Here is a 25,029-nt window from a genome sequence, read left to right on the forward strand (position 1 = left end):
AGCTCCTAAAATTCCTGCAGCTCAGACGGGCAGGGCCCGGAGCGAGAGAGGGAGAAATCAAGGACATCCAGGGTACAGAAATCCCCTGGAGGAGCTGGAAACCAAGCGCATTGGGCCTTTGACTCCCCGAGGGACCCTGCAGCCTGCCCTGTCTCTTGCCCTTGGGTCCTCATGCTGGTTCCAAAGCAGATCTAGCTACCTCCTTGTGCTGGAAGCAGGGGTACCTGCAAGTAGGTGGCTACTACATTCAGATAGCCCGGATGTTCTCAAACTGGGGGTTGTGACCTCTCAGGGGGTCACGAGGTTATTACGCGGGGGTTGCAAGCTGTCAGTCTCCACCCCCGAGCCCCGCTTCACCTCCAGCATTTATACTAGTGTTAAATATTTAAAATGTGTTTTTAATGTATAAGGGGGAGTCACACTCAGAGGCTTGCTGTGTGAAAGGAGTCAGCAGTACAAATGTTTGAGAACCACTGAGATAGACCAAGCTTGAAAAACTCCAGTCCGGGATTTCTCTGTGACCATCACAGGTGAAAAGTGTTAGCTAAGAACTATCTTTGCTGGGCATCCCCCCTTGCTGCCCAGTCCTTTAAAAGGGGGTGCAGAAACCTGACCTGGATTCCCATTCCTGGCAGGGATTGGCTCCAGGTGGCACCCACCTGAAGATACGGAGTTTGGGGAGGGGGATGAAATCTCCCAAAACACAGGATTGGGCTCTCACTTTAAAGGAGCAATGCAAACCTGTAACAACCAGCGGGAGGAGACACAGGGGCAGAATGAGGGGAACAGTCTCTGACACAGGCAGGGTAATGCCATTTCTGTCCTGCCTGGTGGTGTGAAGAACCAGATCCCAGAGTGCCCTGCAGGCAGCAGACCCAGTGCCCAGGTGATGTGTGAGATCATGTGATAAGTTCAACTCCCTTCCCTTCCTTCTCAGCTCTACTCACACCCAGGTCGGGACAGGACTCTGAGCTGGTGGAGGCACATGCTGAGGAGCTGGAACAAGGTGTAAATTAAAACAGGAAGGGGGCTACTTTCCCTGCCACCTAGCCCCTCCTGGGAGCAGCACATCTCTCTTCAGCCCCTCTACTGCCCTTGCGCTGGGTTAGACTCAGAGGTCATGTGTGTGGGAGTGTCCATTACACTCCTGCTCTGCGGTGTGAGTCTAAGATACTGTAACAGACACAGTGAGGAGGCTGGAAGAAGGTTAAAGTAACAGCAGCTTAGTCTCATTGGGACGTCTCTCTACTAGCCTTGTGTGTATCTAGCTACACGTCTATAGAATTGCTGTGTGCGTATATCACGTGCACTACGGGATGGAGCTCTAGCGCACTGTGTGTATTTGCTATGTGATGTGGGTAGAGCGTGTGCACATACACTGTACGCTTTGGCTTGGAAAGATTAGAGTTTTATCAGTAAATATTGATTTCACTGCATACACACAAATCCACAAAAATATTTTCATGGGTAATAGAAACGTACAGATGGGAAGGGAAGAAAAATGCTGCTGAAGAACTTATTAGTGTTTGATTTAGGGCTATTTCCTTTGTGTATTTTGACATGTGATGTTGTCCATGGGTTTTAACGGTTATAAAACTAAATTTTTGAATCTGTCTCCTGTCATTAAATAACTGTCTGATCCTCAACCCCATAATATCTTGCAAGTATGAAAATTTAAATAGATAAAAATTGGAAAAAAATGCTTGAAAATAAACATCAATATTATCCATCAATTATTTTAAAAAACCTAATTCTGCCATGCCTATGTGCACTATGTGATGTGGCTAGAGCATAGGTATCCCCATCACGTAGTGCACAGTGAATATACGCTATGCCTAGTGCATTATAGGATGTGCATGGAGTATGTATGTACTACACTATATAACACTATGACTCAGGTTTAATTCTCAGGTACATGAGGGGGGAAGGTTGTGTGAATCTGGAGTAACCCCATTGAAGTGCCACCTATGGGAGATGAGTTAATAAGAAAAACCATGTAATGCCACACTGCTAGATGGTGTGATAAACTGTGGTGCAAGAGCCCGCATAGGTTGCAGATAACGTAGTTTACCGTGCAGTTCAAAAAACACATTGCGAATGACTAGCCCTAGCCTTCACCCACTGTATATGAAGATTTAAGAAAATCTTTCTTCTGTGAGCAATGGGGGGGCGATTGGAGTAAAATAATGCTGGCATTTCTCTATCCCTCATGCTACCCACCCCTCCCCGGTTGGTGGAGTGTCATAAAGCCAGGGCTGTGTATTTCACCCCATTCCCGTCAGAGTTTCTGCTTCAGTTCACCATAGATTGCTGCTTCTCCTCCCCTCTCCTAACATGCGTGTGATTTATTTCCTCAGGAAAGCGCCGCGCTGAGGCAGCAGCTGTCTGTCAGTTGGGTTCCTGCTCTTACCCAGCTGTCCAGCTGGCTTTGACTGGACCGAAGGTCACCCACAGAGCCAGGGACTCAGGATAGGATTAGAATCAAAACACTCTCCAAGACCCTAGCTGCTAACCACTAGGCTGCCCTGCCTCATAACATGCGCCACAAGGGCGGCTTACGTGCGATGCGCTTGCTTGCTGCATGGGAAATGCCCAGGTTCAGGTCTAGCCTCCTGCTTCCCAGCCCCCTTTATATATCTTCCTAGAGGGGGAAGAGAGTGGCCCTCCTACTGGCTTGGCAATCCCCAAGTTGGGGCGGGGGCGGGGGGTGGGGGGAGGGCTGGCAGGATGAGCCATGCTCATTGGTCTGCTAGGAACCTTCATAAAACCCAGAAAGCCAGGAAAATGCTTTATATGGGGAAACAGACTAGTTGGGCATCTTCCCTGCAGAAGGGCTGGGCCATTTGCTGCCTTGCAGACAAAAAGAGGTTTGGCAATGGAGTGTGAGCAATGTGGGGAGGTGGCTGAGACGTTAAATAAACAGGGCCGGCTCTGGCTTTTTGGCCGCCCCAAGCAAAAAAAAAAAAAAAAACCTGCGGCGCGGCTGGAGCGCAGGTGCAGGGGGACCGGCTGCGGGGGGAGGTGGAGGGAGCGGGTAGGAGAGAGAGAGAAGGGGGCAACCAGGGCTACAGCAGGGGCGCTGCCATGCGGCCCCTCCTGCTGCGCCGCCTCCTGCCGCGAAGGCTCCGCTCCGGTCGGCAGGGAGGGAAGGGAGAGGACTGCCCTGCAGGGTGCTCTGGTTCTCCGCGCCGCCGCCCCCTACAGGGCGGAACAAAAAAAATAAAAAGGGGCCGTGCCGCCCTAGGATTGGGCGGAATGCCGCCTCCAACAATCTGCCGGCCCAAGCACCAGCTTGCTCAGCTGGTGCCTGGGGCCAGCCCTGTAAATAAAACCCCAGAAGAGCTGGGGTAGAGGGAAATCCTAGTCTGTACGAGGGGCTAAGGGGAAATCCTCAGCTGCTGTAAACTGCTGGAGCCCCAGGGAAGTCAGTGGAGTTTCATTCCTGGATAATAGGACCCCACTGATGCCATTTTTAGCCTTGTCCTACAAGATAGAGCACAGCACGGGCACTCAGGAGACGTGGGTTCTAGACCTGTTGGGTGGCCCTGGGCATGAAGTGGATGGGTGGACCATCAAGCTCAGTGCCCTGCCTCCGGCTGTGGACAATACCTGCTGCCTCAGAAGAAGGCGGGTGTCACATGTTCATAATGCACCTGGCCAATCACACACAAAGGGGAATGAATTCTTCTCTGATTGCCTCAAGCAATTAGCTTTCACCCAGAGCAGCAGGAGATTTGATTGCTATTATCTTAACGTGAATAGCTGAAAACGTTCTTGCTAATGTAGGATCCTGTCCTCTGTTATTCTCTCTGTTCTATGCATATGCATTGGCACATCCATATGGCTGGGCCACAGCCTGACTGTCTAATTTATTCTCCTCAATTGTCCTTGGCCTTTATGCCTGTCCAATTGTCTGAGCTGAGGCTGCACTGCCTCTTCCTGTCACTTCTCCAGCATGCGCCTGGCCGGGGTCTATCGTTGCCCTTCCAGCACATGGGAGAGTGTCCCCATCTGCTGAGATGCTCCGGAGCATCTGACGCACCAATCTGCAAAACAATGTGATGGGGAAGGAAAAGGAGCCAAGCGAAAGCTGGTGGGAGCCAAGGATGCTAATAAAGGATAATGTCACCTTTTGTATTTCTGCGAGCCGTGCCTGGGTTGTCATCAACGCACCGCCCTTGCTGCTCAAGCAGTTCTGCATATGGTGACAGGCTGGCTCCAGGCTTGCAAAATAGACAGGTAACGTTATCTTTCATTAGTGACACAAGCAATTCCTTAAAGGTGCCTGAGTGGAAAGAGGAATGGACGCTTGGCCATTCATCGAACGTTTTCCTTATAGCCGCACCGCCCATCTTCTCTCCACCCCCACCCACAGTCAGCCCTAGTGGCTGAACATGAGGCTCCCTGGAAAGACAGATCCATTGAGGTTCAAGTGAACTCTCCGGGCAATGTCAGAACCCTCTGTGTTATAGGGCTGGGCTAAAGTGACTGTCACTGCAGGGACAAGTCTTAATTGGTCGTTTGCTTCTAATCTGTGGCTCAAAATGCAGCAAACATGATCATTAAATGCACCTGCCTGCCCACTAAAATAGGCTGATGGTGTGTGGGATTGACTGGCGTTGCCATAGGCTAGGCTTAACCATCTTTGCTATGAGGTGAGATCATCTGCCTGTGTGGGATGTTCAATCAGCTTCACCCACAAGGATCAACTATAGTCATAGTGAAGGGTGAGCAGCTGGATTTACAGTACTGGGGGGTCAACTGGCTCTTCCAAGGGGGTGAGCTGGAGTTGCCAAGGAGTGGGATCCAGTGGAGTCACTGGTGGGATGATCAGCAGGATTACCTCTGGGAAAGGATCAGCTGGACTGCCACTGGGTGGGAATCATATGGATCAAATGGGGGCCAGAGATCAGTTTGATCTCAGGTGGTGAATAAGGTACGGTGCTTTCTCTCTGATTTAAGATCTTTCTTCTGAGAGCAATGGGGGGTGATTGGGGTACAAGGATGCTGTTTTAACAGTACATGTTTAAATAAACAAGTATCTTTAGCTATGTTAGAAATCCCATCTTTGAGTGTTAGCATTGAAACAATTATTAAAAAATCCCATTTGCTTTCCAGCATTAATGCAGTTTTTTCTCAGCATGGCAACGGAAACTTGGCTAGTCAGTTGCTATGATTATTTCATAATTTGCGGCCCACTGAATCAATGCCACTTTTAGTCAGTTTCACTTTCGAGATCCCGTGCATGAGGCTAGATATTTTAAGTCACACAGCGGGTGTGTTGCAGGGCTGTGTGCAGAACCCATGGCTCCTGATTACCAGGCCTGTGCGTCAGCTACTCACCCATATTACCAGCTGGGATTTTTTATTCTGTTTCCCAATGTAACAGGGTCTTTGTGTCCAGGAAAACCTGGCAAATTATAGCCCTGTCCCTGAAGCAAAGCAGCCCAGGCAATGGTGATCTCGCCTGGCAGTGGGGACCTCAACCTTGGAGCTGTGACCGAGCAACAAAAGACTTCTCAGGCCAGGCCCATGAGTGTCTCAGTAAAACCACTGCTCTGGTCATATGTATTGCAGCATTTTCCTCAGGGGTACAGGATAATATGAACATAAACCCGGGCACTTGTCCAAGAAGAGACGTTTGCCATCCCATCACATTACCATAGCTCTGTGCAACACACACATCCGGTCCATCGTCCCCATTAAGAGGTCCGGTAACCACGGAAACACAAATGGCCACATGACGGAGAGCCAATCTGATCCTCAGCTCCTCATTTCCCTTGACTCCAGCAAGGTCCGGGCACAGTATTTGACAGCAGGTTTTTATTCAGCCCCCTAAAATAATGGGACAGACGCCCATGATTTGCTGACAATCCAACTGCTAAGGCCTTGTTATGCTGGCTGGTGACCGAGTGCTATTAAATGAAGTCACAGAGAGGCCAAAAACTAGCAGCCTGCTTGTATTAAGGAGTTTGAGTTTGAGCTCTGGGGTCCACGTGGCTCTTAAATATGGCTAGGGAATGTTAATCATCCCTTTCTCCTCCTCCTCTCCTCACTCTCTCAGCTCTGTAATAACCGTCATTGTCTTGGCTTTTAGAACTTGCAAGGCACTGGCTTGGATGCCTTGGGGAGGAGCAGGGTGGAAATGCTTAGAGGGATAGAGAGAGCCTGGGGAGAGCTTTCCTTTCAGTGATGTGTGCGTCTTTCTTGTTTCTGTGGCTGCAGGATCATCTCCAGAGGGAGAGGGACCAAAGGGAGAACTAGCAAGAAGGCTCCTCAGTGTCACCCGTGAAGTGATGCTGTAGGAAACCCCTGGACCATGAAGGGGTTAGGAGATAACAGAAGCCGCCACCTCTCCGATAACCTGGACTCCCCTCAAGACTCTCTTTATGCCGCCCAAGACAGGAACCCTTACCTCCTCAGTCCCACTGACTCCTACCCCGTGGACCCCCGGTTTCCAGCCCAGAATTCCCTCCATAGTGACTGTCTCCTCCCACTCAACAACCAGATTTCCAACAGCAGCACTTTCCCCCGTATCCATTACAACTCCCACTTCGAAGTCCCGGACGAGAACCCCTTCCCAAGCCATGCCCAAGCCACGAAGATCAACCGCCTCCCCGCAAACCTCTTGGACCAATTTGAGAAGCAGCTGCCCATCCACCGGGACGGCTTCAGCACCCTCCAGTTCCAGAGGAGCGACGCCAAGCACCGGAGCGAGAGCCCCGGGCGCATCCGACACCTGGTGCACTCCGTCCAGAAGCTCTTTGCCAAGTCACAGTCCCTGGAGGGCCCCACCAAGGGCAGCGTGAATGGCAAGAAGGGCACAGAGGACCCGAAGCAGAACCGGAGGAGCAAAAGCAAAGACCGGGCAAAGACCACCGAGACCAAACGCAGGCCCAGGTCCAACATATCAGGCTGGTGGAGCTCGGACGACAACTTAGACAGCGACACCTGCAGCTATCGCAATCCAATGGGCCTCATGACCCTGGGCAGGCAACCTGACCACAGCCAGCCTAGGTACTTCATGCACGCATATAACACCATCAGTGAGCACATGCTGAAATCCTCCAAGAGCAATAACGACCTCAAGGTCACCCCCTGCGCCAATATCCCCATCAGCAACGAGTCCAACTACATCAAACGGGGCTCCTGGTCCACGCTCACCCTTAGCCATGCCCGGGAAGTGTGCCAAAAGGCCTCTGCCACCATCGACAAAGCCCTGCTGAAATCCAAGTCCTGCCAGCAAGACTTAGCCTATCATTACTTGCAGGTGGGTGCCGCACTGGGGTTTGCTTCTGGTCTCTGCTGGGGGTGATGTTCCACTTGGTAAGGAGGGCTCTGGCTCGGTGAGCCCTGGGGCACTGCTTTGGTCTGACCAAAAAATTAATCCGCTCCTGCTACTTTAGCCATCAGCACAAGTCATTCTGATTTCTCCCCTCCCACTTTATAACAGAATCATTTACAGAGCAGCCCACTGGGGTGCTACCAAGGGGAAAAAACAGCAACTGCAGGTGAAGTCTGAGTCGAATACTCCACCAGCCTTTCAAAGCATACCTGCAAAGGGCATTGGAGCAGTCATGTGTGCCCAGGGTGCCCACAAGATTGCTTGTCCAGAAGGGGGTGGCTCCCTGGCCAGATTCAGATGCACCTTCCATTATCTTTTTCATGCCCAAAGCCCATTGCAAATGTGACTCTTCAGAGCAAAGCTCTGTTGCCAGGAAAATGACCCAGTTCTATGCTCCTCACTAGGATGCACCTATCCCTAAAATCTGTGTCTGTACAGCATCTAGTCCAGTGGGCCCTTAGTCCAGGAGTGGGGCTGCTGCTAGGTCCCACTGCAATACAATGACAATAATTTACCACAACCCAAATGTTCCATAAAGGGGCATCTGATTTGTGCCACAATGACACACCTGTTCAGGACCAGCACTATAAACCACCGGTTCACTATGCGGTATGTGTTTCCCTAAGTGGCTAATCCACATAAAAAGATAAAAGCCTACTACTACCACCAGTTAGTCCTCTAGCTCAAGTGGTAGCAGCTGACAATTTAATGTCGCAGGGTCCCAGGTTCAAATTGTGCTGGATCATTGCATAAGGATGTTTAGACACAGGTCAATATTTCAACAGGCGCCACTTAAGAACACAAAACCTAACACATGCTTAGACAGGGGAATACAAATAAAAGTCCAGGCCTGGGGGCGTAATCAGCTGGGCTATGTTTGTAAATCACAGGAGTGCATTTTTAACACAGAGGCATCAGTGGCTCTTCTGGCAGTGGGTTTGTGGTGTTCAAGGCACGATTAATTATTGAAAAGCAGCCTGCTCCTCAAGCCTTGCTTTCCACTTCCCGCAAATCAAATTACTGAGGAATTTATTGGATCAGGAATGTCGTTAGTTGTTTTCCTTTGTGTTAAAGTGTTACCGGGTTAAATAGGCAGCCACAGAATACTCCAAGCCACCCAATGCTCAATACTCAACATGGGGAAATCCCCATGCAGTGTGCAGATGAGAATAAAATAACAGAGAGAAATGGAATGAAATAACAGAGAGAAATGGAAACTACTCCAACACACCCGGGTTCCCAGCCACCACTCCTCCTGAAGTCAGCTGGCCAGATCTTCCTGGCCCATACTAAGTTATTACCACTTCACTGGAAGTTTGGCCTGAGAGGATCTCAGGATAGAAGAAAGCATTACTTTGTGAAATAAATAATGAACCGCTCCTGAATTGCTTGAGAATCTGACCCGGGGTTGTGGCCACAACTGTGTCTCCAGCCCAGAGAGAAGGCGGGCAGCCCAGAGCTTCGGCTGGTATAAATCAGCGCAGCTCCACAGAAGCTGATGGAGTCACAGCAGCTGGGACATGGTTCCTTAGTCCCACTCCAGTCTGTGTAGGCAGCTGCCCAAGGCACAGAATCTAGAGGGCTCTAAACCTGGCAGGATAGCTTCAGGGCATTGCCCGTACAGGGACAGATGCTGTCCCTGCAACTGTTTGAGCAGCAGCAGCTAGGGCCACATCCCACCAGCCAGCGAGCACCGAGGGGAGCTGCTCCTTGCACTGCTAGATAGTATCAGCCTAGGATCTGGGATTTACTTCCTACACTTCCTATGGAAATGAAATTCGTGGGCTGAATCTGACTTTGACACGAGAGAGACCCTGGACCTCGCATCAGGAAGGGCTCGGAGCAGAGATATGGTACGAAAGCTGTTACCAAACTGTGCTCTGTAAGTTCACTGGCAAACTCGGCTGAGCGTGGAGTGGCCCTGGGCGATCTGTGTGTGTTCAGGTAGCAGTAGGTGAGACTTGGTGGTTATGTGCGTTCCCTCCACGACCTCCTTCCCAAAGCCAGGCAAAGCCTAGTGGTTTAGGATGAGTTTCCCTTTGGGCTTTTGGGGTTCCAACCCCAAATTCCAAGCATGACCCTCTGCAACGCCAACCCAGGGGAAGAGTCTGCTCCAAGCCCTGTGCACTCAACCAGCCAATTCCTCCACCGCCCTCTCAGGGAGATCTAGTGGGCGGGAGAGGGTCGCATCCCCCATGTAACCTAGGTGAACGGCTAGGTGAGCAGCAGTGCCGAGAGCTCCAGCTAGTCATTCTCAGGAAGGGATGGTCATGCATTGAACACCAAAAGGCAGGGAGGAGCATCCTCTGTCAAGCACGTGCAAAATCCAAACAGACCCTGCTGTCCAGTTCGCTACCGTGTGCCCTGCCCTCGTGTGCCTCTCTCCAGAAGCTGGGCGGCAGAACTGGTGACATCTCCCTGGCTCCCAAAGGAGCTCTGCACACCCCAAACTCAGGCCGGAAGGCAGCTGTGCCTTGCAGGAGTCGTGGTTAAAACTGGAAATGGGCCCAAGGAGCAAAGCCAGGCTCCAGAGTCCAGACCCAGAGCCAAGCTTCCCCACAGCTCGAGGGTGTGCAGGTCTGGGGTTTGGGCTCAAGAGGGACTCCAGAGGAGAAATTTCAAACCTCAGCTATCTGCCCCAAAAACTAAGGAGCAGTTACTGGGGGGAGGCGTGGGAAACAGTGTGGCTACACCAAGCCCCTATCTTGAGCCCTGGCACAGGCCTGGTTTGAGCACTGAAAAAGGTCACTGAATTTTTTTAAACCTTCCCCTTGCCCTTCAGTTCAGCATGTTACGCTCTGCGCTGCCAGGTCCGGACACAGGGCCCCCAAACACTAGGAGCCCGGCCTGGAGCCATTCACAGCCTGGCCAGAAGGGCCCCAAAGTCTCACCAAGAAGCTAGTCCTCCTGAGGGTTCCAGACCCAATGGCTTTGGGTGAGGGTCAGCTCCACAGCCATGTTGCCGGGTGTTCCTCTGCCCCTTCAGAGCTTTTACCCAGCTGCCGGTGCCTGATCCGGCTCCCATCAAAGTCCATGGGACTCTTTCCATTGGCGCTGGAGCAGGCCCTCGGTGAGACCTGTGGATGCAGGGCTACATCATTGGCCCCGCACTAGAGAGGTGACGAATGAGTTGTCAGGTGCAGAGGGATGCTCCCTGATGACTGATTCCTACCTGTTGCCCCTCCACTCCTCTCCCCCACTGGCTAGGAGGACTGTAGTAAAGTGGTCATCAAGGAGTTAATGGGGTGACTCAGAGTATTATGGGCTAGAGCTATGCTCTACCCTTCTCTTACTTCCTGTTTAGGAGAGGGGGGTGTTTCCCCCACCCTGACATGGCTGCATGCAGCAGCAGGTTCCCATCCTGCAGCACTGTAAGTAGAGGTTGTTTCTTGGGCACCTGGCTGTCCTATTACAAGAAGGGCTCTGTGTCTGGGGTAGGAGGCAGGCCTGGAGGAGGAACTGAAGAAGCTTTACTGCAATGAGAGGCATCCGGAGCCATTAAGCAGGCATTGAACATTGACTACAAGTGTCCAAAGCGAGGGGCTGCACGTTGCTGTTGTTCTGGGCTCGGTGGCATGCAAGCGCAGGTTGATCAGCAGCTTCAGTCCCCCACCCCCTGGGGTCGCGATAACATTGATGGGCCCAGATGAAGCAGGGAGCTCCCAAGCCAATCAGGAGCTGCAACCAGCACTTCTCCAGCCTCTTTTATTTATGAACGCTCAGTGGCTGAGATTAAGCAGAAGTGAGATGTTACCCACCAGCGTTTTATCTTGTCTGGTGCCTTTGACTGCAGACGTACAGTTTGGGATGCTTTGGATTGGCGTCCCTGCTGACAACTAAGCCAGGGCCACAAACACCCAGGGTCCCAGACAACCGTGTGCACGGCCCAGGGGCTAGAGCGCTGCCAGGGAGCCAGGAGAGCTCTTCTGTAGACTGACTGTATGACCCTGGGCCAGTCCCTCTCCCTGCCTGCCCATGGGCATAAAGCATGTAGTGACTGAGAGGTGGGCTGGCAGTGTGGAGGATTCCTCAGTAAGGATCCCAAAGGGCTTGATGGACTCTGGCCAGGGGATATACCCTGTCCTCAGCTGAGACAGGAAGGGTTAAACCCACGGGGACTGCATTAGCCACCAAGCCTGGAGGGGAGCTGACCACTGGGGAAGGTGGGACCTGACAAAGCATGTCAGCTTCTCCTTGGGCAGAGAGTTGCTTGTGGGCAGAAGGAACCAAGCTTCCTCCCAGAGACTGAGTCTGGGACTGAAGCATGAGGCTGGGAGTAGGCGTCCATCTTCCTTTCTCCCCCTCCCCCTTCCCCCCCCGGAGCTGGACCTGCTGGCCGCTTCCGAGGCGCAGCGCGGTGCCCCAGGACAAGTAGGGACTAGCCTGACTTGGCTCCACATCACCGCTGACCGGACTTTTAACGGCCCGGTCGGCAATGCTGACCGGAGCCACCAGGGTCCCTTTTCGCCTGGGTGTTCCGGTCGAAAACCGGACACCTGGTCACCCTTCCTGCCCTCCGCAACCAGGCTGAACCCTCTTTGGCTCTGCCCCTTTGTGTCTTCCTGCTTGTTTCCCACAGGAAGCCTTAGCCATTCTCTCCACCTATGTGTGTGCACGTACATGTATGCGCCTCAATGCTTGCGTGTGCACATATGTGTGCATGCTTATATTTGCATGTGTGCGCATTTGTGTCTGGGCATGTGTTCCTTTGAGCATGTACGTGCATGCTGTTGTGTATGTGATACGTCCCCACGTCCGTATGCATGTTTGCACCTGTACATGTGTTTGTGTGCCTGCTTCTGTGCGTGTAAACATGGCAGGGATGCACGTGTGTGAGCGCATGTTTGTGTGGGTGGTGTACGTGTACTTTCAGAATTGCTAGTTGTCCCTAAAACTCCTCCATCTAGCTGGCTCCAGCTGAAGCAATGGTCACAGAGTGGCTCGTCTGTATATGCCCACAGCCTGGAAGGTGGATTTTCCACTTCACTGCCTTTCCCTTTATGTTAACGCTCTGTTTGTTTGGGTGATTAGGGAATGCTCTGGGCAGACTCATGGCAGGGGAGCCCTCTGCAGTGTTCCAAGCCCCCTCCCCACTCCACTCATTATCCTTTGGCTATTTCCCCGAGAAATAGAACACGGAAGCCGAATGGCTGTAGTGGTGCTGGAACGGGTCCGCTTGCCCCAGCGCTCTGCAGGGATAGGGTCACGAGCGCCGGGATAGGATTTCAGCCAGCAGGCGAGAGCCGAGGCTGCAGGTTACAAGGGAGAATTTGCGTTTGTGTGACTCCCCTCTCTGGGGTCTAGGGTTCACATCCAGGGGATGCCAAATGATGGCAAGGAAGTGGAAAAGAAGCTAAGGGTGACGCCATAAATCCCATGGGAGTTCCCATTACTTACCGGGGGCCCTGCTCCACAGGGAGTCCTTGGGTGTTTGCCATTCCCGCTTGGCACTGGGATCAGGATTTGCCCCCAGCTGACCTGTCAGCTAGCTAAGCACCTGGATCCTGACTGAACCCCTGTTCCTGTCAATGGCAAAACCGGCCTGGACTGCAGTGAGAGCAGGGATGGGCCCATGGTAAGTTGCAGACAGTGCTGGGGTATGTACAAGGTGAGGGGCAATAGAAAAAAACCTAGCACCCTTCTGTCAAAGACCTCACAGCCACCCCTGGATGGTATTATCATCCCCAGCTTGGAGAACATCCCCTTCAGGCTGATCTAATTCATGCCTGGGCCACAGGTTACTTGCAGGCTTAAACTAGTGTAACTGGTGGATTCTCTGTACGTTGAAGTCTTTAAATCATGATGTGAGAATGTCAGTGACTCAGCCAGAGGTTAGAGGTCTATTACAGCAGTGGGTGGGGAGGTGCTGTGGCCTGCGATGTGCAGGAGGTCAGACTAGATGATCACGATGGTCTCTTCTGACCTTAAGTCTATGAGTCTATGTCACTGACCTCTGTAGAGTTCCTCCTGATTTACTCCAGTATAAGTGAGAGGAGCATCAGCCCTGCTTTTCATATTGACATGGAAGCAGGAACAAGATGGTGTAACAGAGAACCCCAATGAATGCCAGCTTGTTTGTCCGGCAGTGTCTGCTGGTTTAGGGCACCGGAGCTCTGTTTCCTTATCATGTTTTCTTTAACACTAGAGGCTGCACCTAGGGGCCAGATTCTCAGCTGTTGTCAGTCAGTGTAGATTTCAGCAGTGCTGCATCCGTTTACGTGAGCTGAGGATCTGGGCCCGGATCTTCATCCATGTCTCAAGAGAGCAGAGCTTTAGAGGACGTGAGCCAGGTTTTTAAAGGAATTTGGATGCAGACAGTTGCTCAGTGGGATTCTCAAAGCCACCCTGAGGTGCCTAGGCATGTTTGAAAATCCCACTAGGCACCTACCTGAATCTTTAGGTGCCTAAATCCTTTAAAAAAAACCTGCCACTCTGCCAGCGAGTGATATCTGGGAATCTGAGGAGGAGCTTTCTACTGACCTTGTGCAGTCACTAACAACTAAATCTGTTTGTTCCACTCTGGTGCATCAAATTCAACCGATATCCATCAAAAGAGCTTTTTGCCTTCGATGCCCCTCAATTGGTCGTTTGAGCACCTCGAGATGGCTTTGACCTTTGCATCTGGATTTCTGCTTTTGCAGGACACAAAGTAGTGTGTGTGCGCGGGTGGAACAAGAGACAGACAACCTGACTAGAAGTGGATGGTTGCTGCAGTGTGTCCATTAGTTTCTCTTCAGTGAAGTTGATGGAGATTGTCAATAGGACAGGTTTCAGAGTAGCAGCCATGTTAGTCTGTATCCACAAAAAGAACAGAATGCATATCCATTCTATGCATCCGAAGAAGTGGGCTGTAGCCTACGAAAGCTTATGCTCAAATAAATTTGTTAGTCTCTAAGGTGCCACAAGTTCTCAATAGGACAGTGCATCATAGGAAATATATCGTGTTGGTGTTCTGGCATTGATGGTTTTTCACATGGCTTTGGCAAAAGTCTGCCCCAGCAAAGAGATATTGGGGCAGTAGAGTTCAAGAAAATTACTCAGTTGGCATCTCAGAATATCCAACTGCATAGGGTGCCATGTTAGCTTGCACTGCACAAGCCTAGCTAGGAGCCGATTCTGACACAGCATGAGGTAGTGCTTAGACCAGGGACCTGAGTTCTTATCCCTACCCTCCCACTGGACCTGTAGGGTGAATATGAGTGAGTCACATAGGTCAAGATTTTCCAGTGACTTGTGATGGTGTGAGCCCAATACATCCTAGAGGGAGTTCAGAAAGTGCCGAGCATCTGCCCTTGGAAATTCAGGCCCCTTTAAGGTGTCTCAGGTTGGGCACCCAAAATCACAAGTCAGTTTGGAAAATCATGGCTTTAACCTCTCTGTGCTGCAGCTCCCACCAGTAGAGTGGGGCCAGCAATCCTTCCTTTCTCCCAGCCTTCGCCTTACCCAGCTGGAAGCTCTCTGAGGCAGGGACCGTCTCTCACAGGATGTATGTACTTAGCACTATGAAGCTTTGATCTTGGTTGGGGTCTCGAGGCTTTACATTCAGGCGCCTACATTTGTCCATCAGGGTGGGTGATTAGCTGTCTCTTGGCATGGGCCCTCCCCCGCTTTGCATTCCCACCATGTGTCCAGGGCAGGTAGCAAGCCGAGAAAGGAACATTTCCATTTCCTCAGCTGGGTTTTGGACTCCCCCTGCTCCCGACCTGCCAGCCTGCGGTGGGCACGCAGCTGTGCAGACTGGCGCCATGAGTGCTGTCAGTGCCAGGCGGGTGAGTGCTCCTGACGTGCAATTAACAAGGTGAGGACAAGGCAGGCGGAGAAATCCAATCTCCAGTCAGACGTGACTCGGAGGCGGCCGGTGTAAAAGTGCTTCCAGAAGCCTCTTGTCACCTTCATTAGGAAAGGTCAAAGCCAATCACCCCAGCGGTGATTTGAGAAGAACAGGGCTGTTATTAGGATAATCTGTCACCAGAGCCAGCTCACCATCCCCAGGGACACACAGGTAGCAGCAGCATGTTCCGGAGCCAGTGGCCACTCCCCAATAGCCTCTCTGCCCTGTGGTCTGTCTGGATGGCCATCCTGCCCTGGGGCACACACCCCGAGCCAGAGCATGGAGCTGGGGTGCAGGTCACAGAGCAAAGCACCTCCTGAGGCAGAGCTAACAATTGGGGCTGAGGCGGGTGACACACAAACCTCTCCCCACTGGAGGTTTGCACTGAATGTGTCACAAGTGTGGGGAGTTGGGCAGCCTCAGCTTGGTCTCCAGCAGGGATACGGCACAGAGCCCAGTGCTGTGGCAGCAGCTGAGCACCTCCCCCTCAGGAGGCAGCATACCAAACAGCTGGATGAACCCAGTAAGGATCGGCGGGGGGGTGAGCGGGTTTTGGAGGGAACGGACAGAGAGAGGGCCTGGGAGTCTCAGGAAGGCCAAGAAACCTGGAACCAAACCCCACCCCAAAGTGAGGGCCTGGAGAGGCCTCTACTCCCCCAGCCTTGGCCTCCTGTGGCACAAACGATGCCCTCTCTGGCTCTGGGCCTCTGCCTCTCTGGTGGGGAGGGACCCAGCATGGAATAACCGCCGGGGCCTGCTCACCCCCTCAGGGAGTTGGGCCTGGCTGGGCTGGATTTCATGGGAGTTTTGCCAGTGACTCCGCTGGGATTTCAGCCGGAGCCCCCAGTAGAAGCTGTGGGGCACCTCATGGTGCATTATCCAGCCCAACCCTCCCAATGATTTGGGTCCAACGCAGCCTTCTGCACTGACACGCTGTGCTGGGCCTGGGGTGCCCTTTGCCCAGCTGTAAAGAGACACGCCAGGGATTAGACTGTATATGGGTGATAATAGTACCCCATAACATCTGCCCCATAACAATCTCCACCCTCCTGCACCAGGCATAGGCCACTTGGTAACTGCCGGGGGCAGGCAGCAGTGCCCCAAGATCAGCTTAATGCATCTGGGCCATTTGGAGCTTTCCTACATCTTCCTTTTTCTTGAAGGCAGCTGGTCTTTGGACACCAGATCCAGCCGAGACGGGCCATTGGACTGATCTGCTCTGACAATTCCTGAGTCCCTATCTCGGTTCTCTTTCCCCCTTAAGCTTGTTGCTCTCCATAAGGCCCCTGAGTTCCCACCGGCTACCCAAAGGGGCCATGCCAGGGCTCAGTCTGTTTTTTCAGTAAAAAAAGATAGTGAGCCTGGCAAGCCGCCTGACTAGGAACCTGGCTGCTTGTGGTCACAAAGTGGAGTGAGAAAATGCCAACAGTAGCAATGCTGCCCGAGCAAATGGCATCAGCGCTTGGTTAAAACAGCAGCTCTCAAACCTTCCCACCCCAGGATCCCCCCCTCCTGTTTAGCAATATGGGGAGGATGGGGTGGCCGTGACCCCCATGCCTGTTCATGGCCCCACGTTGAGAACTCCTGTGTCACAGGTATTGATTAGAGCACACAAACATCCCTAGGGGATTTCAAGAGAAAAGCTCATTCTCCTGCAGCGAGGCTTTTGGGTTGGAGGATGCAAACAAGAAAAGGAGCGTTGCCTCAGATTAGCCCTTGGGTTTGACAGCACTTAGCCATGATACCTCACTTGGCATTTCCAATCACTGAGCAAACATTAACTGCTTAATCCTCCCAGCAGCCTGGCGGTAGGTAAATAGGACTCACTCTTCTACAGAGGCAGACTCACCAGCTCAGGTGCAGTGACTTGCACAAGGCCAATGGCAGCACTTCACTACTCTCCAGTACTGGTCCCAGCCCAGCAGCTTACAGCAGCAGCAATGCTGCCTGTAGGGCTTGAGAAGGTTATGGTCATGCACATTTCTGTAAGGAAGAGCTGGAGTCCGAACTCAGGAGTTCCTGGCTCCTCGGCCTAGGTCCAATCTATTCTTTATTTACATTGTGGTAGCACGTAGCAGCCCCCAGAACACCAGAGCCCCATTGTCCTGGGTGCTGCAAATACACACTGCAAGTACACCCCAAAGAGCTTGCAATCAAAAGGAAAGACAAAGGATGGGGAAATGTTACAGGTGAGGAACTGAGACACAAAGTGACTTGCCCAAGGTGATGCAGGAAGTCTGTGGTACAGCAGGAAATTGAATCCAGGTGTCCTGAGTCCAAGGCCAGTGCCTTATCCACAGGACCATGCTTCTCTGTCTAGTAAGCCCCATAGTTTTCCTTGTTAGAAGGCTTTGGCCACCATCAGGAGCTCTCAAGTCCAATTCAGCCTCCCTTACCCCCATTGATTTCACTGGGACTGTTTGTCTAGTAAGGTATTAATCAACCTAAAGATGGCAGAACTGAGCCTTTCAGCTGGAAATCTGTGATTGTTAGGGGATATTAGAAAGTGAGATCGCCCTAAGCCAATGGCCTTTATTCTCCTTGCATCTGTCTCATCTCAGGTTTTAGTCCACTGACAGCTCCATGAATCAAGCATTAGTTGCCAATTTAGGGCTGTTGGTGAAGACCACTACAGCCCTGTATCCAGTCCCAGAGCAAGAGAACAAGAGAGCATCACTCCATTAAATCAGTGGCCAGGACATGCAGTATTCATAAAAGCAAACTATTTTTTCAGTCCAGCTGCAATTCACTGAGACGCTGAGGGCCCAGCACACTCTCGGCACACCATGCTAACCCAGTCAGGCTCCGGTGGGACTCAGGAGGTGCTGGCCTGTTGCACAAGGGTGAATCTCATCTGCAGTGTGAGGCCAGCCTGCAGCATTTTCTGCCTCAGGAAGTCAGGTAGCTTGACTTAAGGAAGGGCTGGCTAACTGGTGTAATGCTACATGCTAAGACTTGCGTAATCAAACTTCATGCTTCATGGCATAAGGTGATGACTCTAGGAGTCAGAAAGGACTTGTTTTGCCCATGCACAACATAGCATAGCTGGCCAGGTACATATTAGTATGTGGAGTTTTCTCCATTCCTCTGATGCATCAGCTATTAGCCATGGCTGGAGCCAGGATACCGGACTTGAGGGGCCTGCTATGGTTCCTCCAACTCCCATGTTCCTCTTCCTCCCAGAGGTTCCTTCCTTCCTAGACACAGACCGTCACGGTGCTGCATTGTTCTTCCAGGTGCCTCAGGGAGAGTGGAACAATACGCTGTCTCGGGACAAAGACAACGAGATCCCGTGCCGGCGCATGCGGAGCGGGAGCTACATCAAAGCCATGGGGGACGACGACAGCGAAGATTCAGAAACCAGCCCCAAACCGTCCCCGAAAACTGCGGCTCGGAGGCAGAGTTACCTCAAGGCCACCCAACAGTCCCTGAGTGAGCAGAGCACTGCACACAGGTAACCAGCTCTGGGCTTCTTTGCACCCAGGTGCTCCAGTGTCAATCCCAGGGTGGTCCAAGGAATTCTAATGATGGCATCCATATCTAACCTGGAGCATTGCATGCTGGGCCTTCCAGCATCCATGTTGAAGATGGGTTGGGGTGCCATCTCTTTCATTTTTTCCAGCTGAGTGTGACCTTCAGCCTCATGGGAAGTTATCAATGCTGCCCTCATTTGGGCAGAGGTTGGGTACCTTGGGAGAGGGAGGTTGGGAAGCAGGGAGCAGGAGGAGAAAAATGGGGAAGATGAAGATAAGGTGGAGGAATTGAGCGGTTGGTTGTTCCCCAGTCATTCTAAACTAACCCTAGGTGTGTGAAATTGCACAGGATCTCTATCCCCACAATGTTGGTTCGGAGAGAAGGAAAAGACATAGGGACAGGTCATGAGACGGTGTACCTTGCCTTCAGTGAAGCTACACTGGTTTACACCTAGGGTGACCAGACAGCAAGTGTGAAAAATCGGGACAGGGGGTGGGGGGTAATAGGAACCTACATAAGAAAAAGACCCAAAAATCGGGACTGTCCCTATAAAATCGGGGTATTTGGTCACCCTATTTACACCTAAGAGGATCTGGCTCTTAAAGAGGAGTGAAGCTTAAACAAGGCGAAGCTGCTTAGACATGGAAGGTGACTTGTAGCTGGGTATCTCCCAGCATGGCCACATGTTCACATTCATATGCTGGCCTTTGGATCCCAGAATCCCTTTGCACCGGGGCACCTCCTTTGATGTGCTACTGCAGCTAATCCGAAGGTTTCTGGGGAGCATCTGTAAGTGAAAGGCACCGGCAACAAGGTGCATGGGATGGGATGGGGGACTGGGTGGGTTGCCAAGCTGGGTGGAGGACAACAGCAAGAAAAGATGAGACCAGGAGAGGGGAGTCAAGGCCAAGTATTGGGGGTGATGGGGAGGTACCAGCTGTCTGGGATCCAAACAGAAAGTGAAGCAACTGGAGCGTAGCAAGGGAGAGTGAGAGGTAAGGAGGCCCCACCTGTATATGGGGCAGGTGCTGCTACATCCACCCTGTAAACAGCTGCTCCCCCAGCAGCCCATGGGCTCTCCCCCGACTAGCTGTCCTGGTGCTGATTTCCCCAAGCCCTTTAACTGCACTGGATTGAAATTCACAGAGGAGACACTGCCAACTCCAGTGAGGACAGAGAGTGAGCACAAACGGACCAGGAGGGGGTAGACGTGGAGACAGGAAATTAACCGAATGTGATTTGGCTTGAAATAATACAAGCTAATATGTCCAGGGGGAAGTAATCAGAGATGCCAGCAGGGCGGGGAGCGTTGGAGAGCAGCAATGCACAGAGATCTCGGCGCAGTAGTGGATTGCAAATGAGATGCAGCTTTGCCACGTGATACGGCGGGAACAAGAACACGGTTTGGAGGGTGACATTGTGAGAGCATCTGGTCACCAAACAGGGAGGTAATGGCCCCTATCCAGGGGCTTGGCTCTCCTCTTACTGCACCACTGTGAACCCAGTGACTTCCATACGGGTTCTCCTGATTCACAGCAGCCTAGGAGAGGAGAACCAGGCCCTGCACATCTCTGGGGCATCCAGCCCTCGGGTATTGCATTCAGCTCTGCACACCTCAGTCCCAGGAAAAAGTGGACAAGCTGGGGGGAGTTCAGCGATGCCGTGACTTAGGAGGCGAGATCAAAAGAGCAAAATACATCCAGCATGGCCAAGGGACGACAAAGGGGGAAGCAAGAGAGCTGCTTTCCATAAGGCCAGCGAGGAGCAGGGAGGAGTTATTTGGAGGCATAGGATAACACTAAGCCAAGGAAAGTGTTGCCTGGCTCTCAGGCAGTGAGGTCTGTCAGGCTGTGCACTAGTGTCCCAAGGGGAGCGGTGCACGCCCTATTGCTTGGGGTGGGTAAGCCAAAGCACTAGGAAACGTGCTGTAGGGACCATTAGAGAGACAAGGTGGAGGAGGTGATATCTTTTGTTGGACCAGCTTCTGTTGGGGGGAGAGACAAGCTTTCAAGCCACAGAGCTCTTCTTCAGGGCTGGGCATAACAGGGTCTGGCCCGGCTATGACTACACTGCACTATAGAGACCCTGTGCACTGGCCCTAGGAGACTGGACTAGAGGGGGGTGAAGAGGGGCTTGTCTACACTACAAGTTCGGTTGGTGTAACTTATGTCACGCAGGGATGTGAATAAGCCAACCCCTGAGTGACGTAAGTTACACTGACCTAAACGTCGGCGTGGACAGCGCTACCCCCTCTCGCAGAGGTGGAGTTATTATGCCAACAGAAGAGCGTTTTCACTGGATGTGCTACAGTGACCCAGCTGCACCAGGACAGCTGTAGCACTTCTAGTGTAGACTACGCCTAGATCTCTTCCCTGTCTAACTCCTGTACCTGAGTGAATAAAGTCACACACCCCACGTTCTGTCCTGTGCCTAGCTCTGTTCTTCTGACCTTTGCCCTGCTCCCTCATTCCCAAGTGGGCAAGAGAATTGGGAAGATCTGGGCACAAACTGCACATATCCAGACTAAATAAAACACCCCACCCAGATGAAGGGCTGCCACAGGACTAACTGGTGAATAGAGAAATCCACCTTCTCTAGCAACAATGTGAGGCCTAGCGCCATCTGCTGGCAGCTCCTCCTTGCTTTTCCATCACCTCCAAGTTATTTTTAGGTGCCGCCTGTTTAGCGTCCGTCACTTATCAGGAGTGGGCTGTTCAGATCCAGACTGGCCAACAAGCATCAATAGCACCTGCTGCTGCTCCTGCCCATTCAGGGATTCTCCCCAGCTGTGGGGAAACCTTCCTGGAGTTGCCCATTAAAACTGGCCTGTGCTTGGTGAAAAGGCCAATGGATGAGACTGTTTATCTGCAGCAAAACCGGTGGGTTGAGTCTCCAATGTTGGCCAAGATAAAGGGGGATCTGACCGGCAGTACTGTGGTACAGGGGAGGAGTCCAAGTAGAAATAGGGAGATGAGGAACCGCGGTATCTTGATAGATTGAACGGAGGTGCAGAACAGTGAGTCAGGTCTCCTGGGTTCTATTCTCAGCTCTGCTACAGACCCACTGTGTGGCCCTGGGCAAAGCGCTTGCCCACATTCTGCCTCAGTTTCCCAATGGAAAAATAGTCTTAATAGTATTGACCTTCCTCACTGGGGGGTGGGGGAAGTGTGGATAAAGTGCAGGGGGATCCTGGAGTGGAAGGCGCTATGCATGCGCAAAATGCTACTGCTAATTCTCCTGACACTGCTCCTACCCATCACACTACTCCTGCTCCAGCAAAGGGAGGTATCCGTGTTCCCCAGACAGCTGGAGAGAGCCCCCTTGGGCAGAGTCATCTCAGCAGCTTGATGAAAGTGCCAAACACAGTAGTGCGGAAGGTAAGGGACGCCACTCCCTGCAGGCCACCTGAGATCAGCCAGTGGGTTCCCACCCTCTGGGCTGGGCTGTCTTGGGCAGGGCCCTAAACTGGCACTTGCCTCCTCTGTTGGACCAACAGGAGCCCAAGGCTGTTAACTTCCAGGGCACAGCATGAAGTCTAACCCTGCCATCCACACTCAGGCAAGCCCCACCAAGGGAGATTTGCCTAAGGAAGCACTGACTGAGTAAACCACCCATCAGATTTGGGCCCAGCTCTCTCTCCTTGTAGGCGGTCAGCCTGGGTAGGTGATGGGGAGTGTTGGAGGGAAACCGTGAGGGGGTAACGTTGCTGTTACTTTTTATTTGTGCATTTGACAAGCCCGGAGTCAGTGTAAGGGGACAGTATTAAATCTCCCTGTGGCCTCCTTTCCCAGCTCATTTCCCTAGAGATCTGTTTGGCAGCAGGATGAGTGAGGAGTGATGGATAAACAGCCACAGGACCCTTCATTACTCGGGGCCAATCAGCACCTCATTAGTTGGCAGGATACAAACACCTGCCAAAGTACCTTGCTGGGGGGCTGGGCTACTCATCCGAACCCTGACCCGAAGAGAGAGGATTACGTTGACCTCCATGACAGGCGATCACACCAGGATGAGGGGCATCGGGGCCAGATTCAAAGCTCATTGGAGTCAATGAGAAGACTCCTGTTGATGTCAGAGGGCTTTGGACCGGGCCCTCAATGGCAAGGTTGGTCATGGACTCCAGCGGGAGCAGGTTCAGGCCCAGTTTGTTTCTTGGATCCTTGGAAGAGGCCCTGAGTTACGTGCTGGTGGCTGCACAAAGGCTGGCAGGGCGAACCCAGCTGCCCGCTTTCCCAGGCCTGCAGCGGAGCGTCCTGCATTGCAGGCTCTAGGGGGTCGCTGCATGGCACTGCCCATGATCAGCCATCCAGAAGTGGCACTAGGCATTCCTTTAAAATATGGCCCATGAGAGTCCCAGAGCCCTGCTTAGCGGAATGAGTTTGGGGAAGGAAGGGCTTAGACCTCTGCGCTTCCCCGCAGCTTCAGCCTGCCCGGCAGTGCCTGAGGTGCAATTCTGTGGAGCAGTATTGCCACCCAGTGGCCATTCAGGGTTATCCTGGCCAGGTGTATATGTCTGTATAAACCAGGGGTCGGCAACCTTTCAGAAGTGCTGGGCCGAGTCTTCATTTATTCACTCTGATTTAAGGTTTCGCATGCCAGTCATACATTTTAACATCTTTAGAAGGTCTCTTTCTATACATCTATAATATATAATTAAACTACTGTTGTATGTAAAGTAAATAAGGTTTTTAAAATGTTTAAGAAGCTTCATTTAAAATTAAATTAAAATGCAGAGCCCCCCGGACCGGTGGCCAGGACCCGGGCAGTGTGAGTGCCACTGAAAATCAGCTCGCGTGCCGCCTTCGGCATGCGTGCCATAGGTTGCCTACCCCTGGTATAAACCAATGTCCCAAGAGAGTCCCTGTGGAACTTTTTGCCAGAGGATGTTGGGAAGGCCAAGACTAACAGGGTTCAAAGCTGATAAGCAATGTGTATGGCGTTGGGTAACCGGAGTGCCACAGGGCCCATTTTATCTTGTGTGTTACAGCAGTTCCCTCAAGGTGCTGGTACTAGGTGAAGAGTTGGTGATTAGAACCGCTCAGAAATTTCATGGAATAAGCCATTTTCCATCAAACCCCCTCTTGCTGACCAGCCCCAGTTGCAGTCTAGAGGCAGAGAAGAGGCCGAGAGCTGGGAGGTGACTTGCCTAGGCCAGCAGTAACACAGCTAGGAAAAGACCCCAGGTTGCCTGACTCCCAGTCTCACACCCTAGCCACTGGCCCACACTGCCTTTGTGTCTGATGCTTGCTGTTCATGCTATCCCCCAGAATGGAGGAGAGTCCAGCGTGGCAGTCAGCGCCTAGGCTAACTCCCCCATATGGGCTGGTTTAATTTGGGGGACAGTGACGGGGGGGGTGTCTGGCATCCATCCTCTCCCCCCACCCTTTCATTTCAACACGCTGAAAGGCCTCATATCTGTGCCAGCTGTGGGTCTGTCTGCACGAACTCAGCTTAGCCAAGCCTCAGGCAGCTCTCACAAGCTCGGCAAGGTACTTCTTCTACTCCTGTTCTCCTGGCACTGAATATGGGGCCCTGGATTCCTAGAGCCTGATTGGCTTCTGGATTTCCTTGCACTGCATAAATGGTGCCAGAGGGCGATGTCAGCTTGAGCAGTTGCCCTTTCCTGCATCTGGAAGGCTTGGCTGGTTGCACTGAGGGTTATAAACCCCCATGGCTGCCTCGCTCATCGCCTGCTAGGGGGGGCTTCCTCTCAGTCTCTCTCTCCCTTTGCCCCGCAGGAGCCTGGACCGCCTGGACTCCGTCGAGATCCTCTTACCTCCAAAGTTCCCAAGCTGGGAGGAAGAATACAACCAGCTCACTGACAACATGGATGAGTCCAGCTGCATCAGCCAGGTGAGCGTGAGCAGCATCAGTTCCACCCAGAGCCAGCCGCAGCAGGGCGGGCAGGACGCAGGTAGGGGTGTTCCCAGAGGAAGAGGAAGGGGATTGGTAGGCGGAAGAAGACAGTAGAGTGGGTGGTGGGAAGGGATTTTCCTTTGTGCCACAAAACCAAGCAGGGCGCATGCAGCTGATGGGAAGCTACTCTCTTTCAGCATTGCCAGCGCACCCAAATTCAGGCATGTAACTCCCTGCTAGGCCAGCAAACAGCTCTGCTAATGCACTGGAATCCTGATCTATAATAGCCCCCTCGTTCCAGTCCTGGGCCTCCACACAGCTTGCCAATGCCACTGAATTCAGACCCGGCGCTACCCACTGGGATTTCAGTCCTGGGGCCCACCACAGCCCTGCAAATGGACATTAATGATGAAATACCAAACCTGCTGCTGCCCTAGGCCTTGGCATCTGCAGATCTCTGCCAATTCAACTGAGGGCTTGTCTACACACAGAGTTGCACTGGTTTAGCTAAAGATGTGATGTT

General features: G+C 52.3%; 1 protein-coding gene across 3 annotated transcripts in view; it reads left to right on the forward strand.

The window, feature by feature from the left end:
* Positions 1-6,304: 6,304 nt before the first annotated feature.
* DLGAP4 (DLG associated protein 4) overlaps positions 6,305-25,029 on the forward strand; it is a 104,713-nt gene continuing 85,988 nt past the window's right edge. For all 3 annotated transcript variants that reach the window (XM_034786964.1, XM_034786965.1, XM_034786966.1), the window contains exons 1-3: positions 6,305-7,270; positions 18,413-18,630; positions 24,389-24,503. In XM_034786964.1, the coding sequence (XP_034642855.1) occupies positions 6,320-7,270; positions 18,413-18,630; positions 24,389-24,503 (1,284 nt within the window). In that variant the 5' untranslated portion in view covers positions 6,305-6,319. The remainder of the gene's footprint in view (positions 7,271-18,412; positions 18,631-24,388; positions 24,504-25,029) is intronic.

This window comes from Trachemys scripta, chromosome 12 (genome assembly GCF_013100865.1).
Source record: "Trachemys scripta elegans isolate TJP31775 chromosome 12, CAS_Tse_1.0, whole genome shotgun sequence".
NCBI classification, from domain to species: domain Eukaryota; kingdom Metazoa; phylum Chordata; order Testudines; family Emydidae; genus Trachemys; species Trachemys scripta.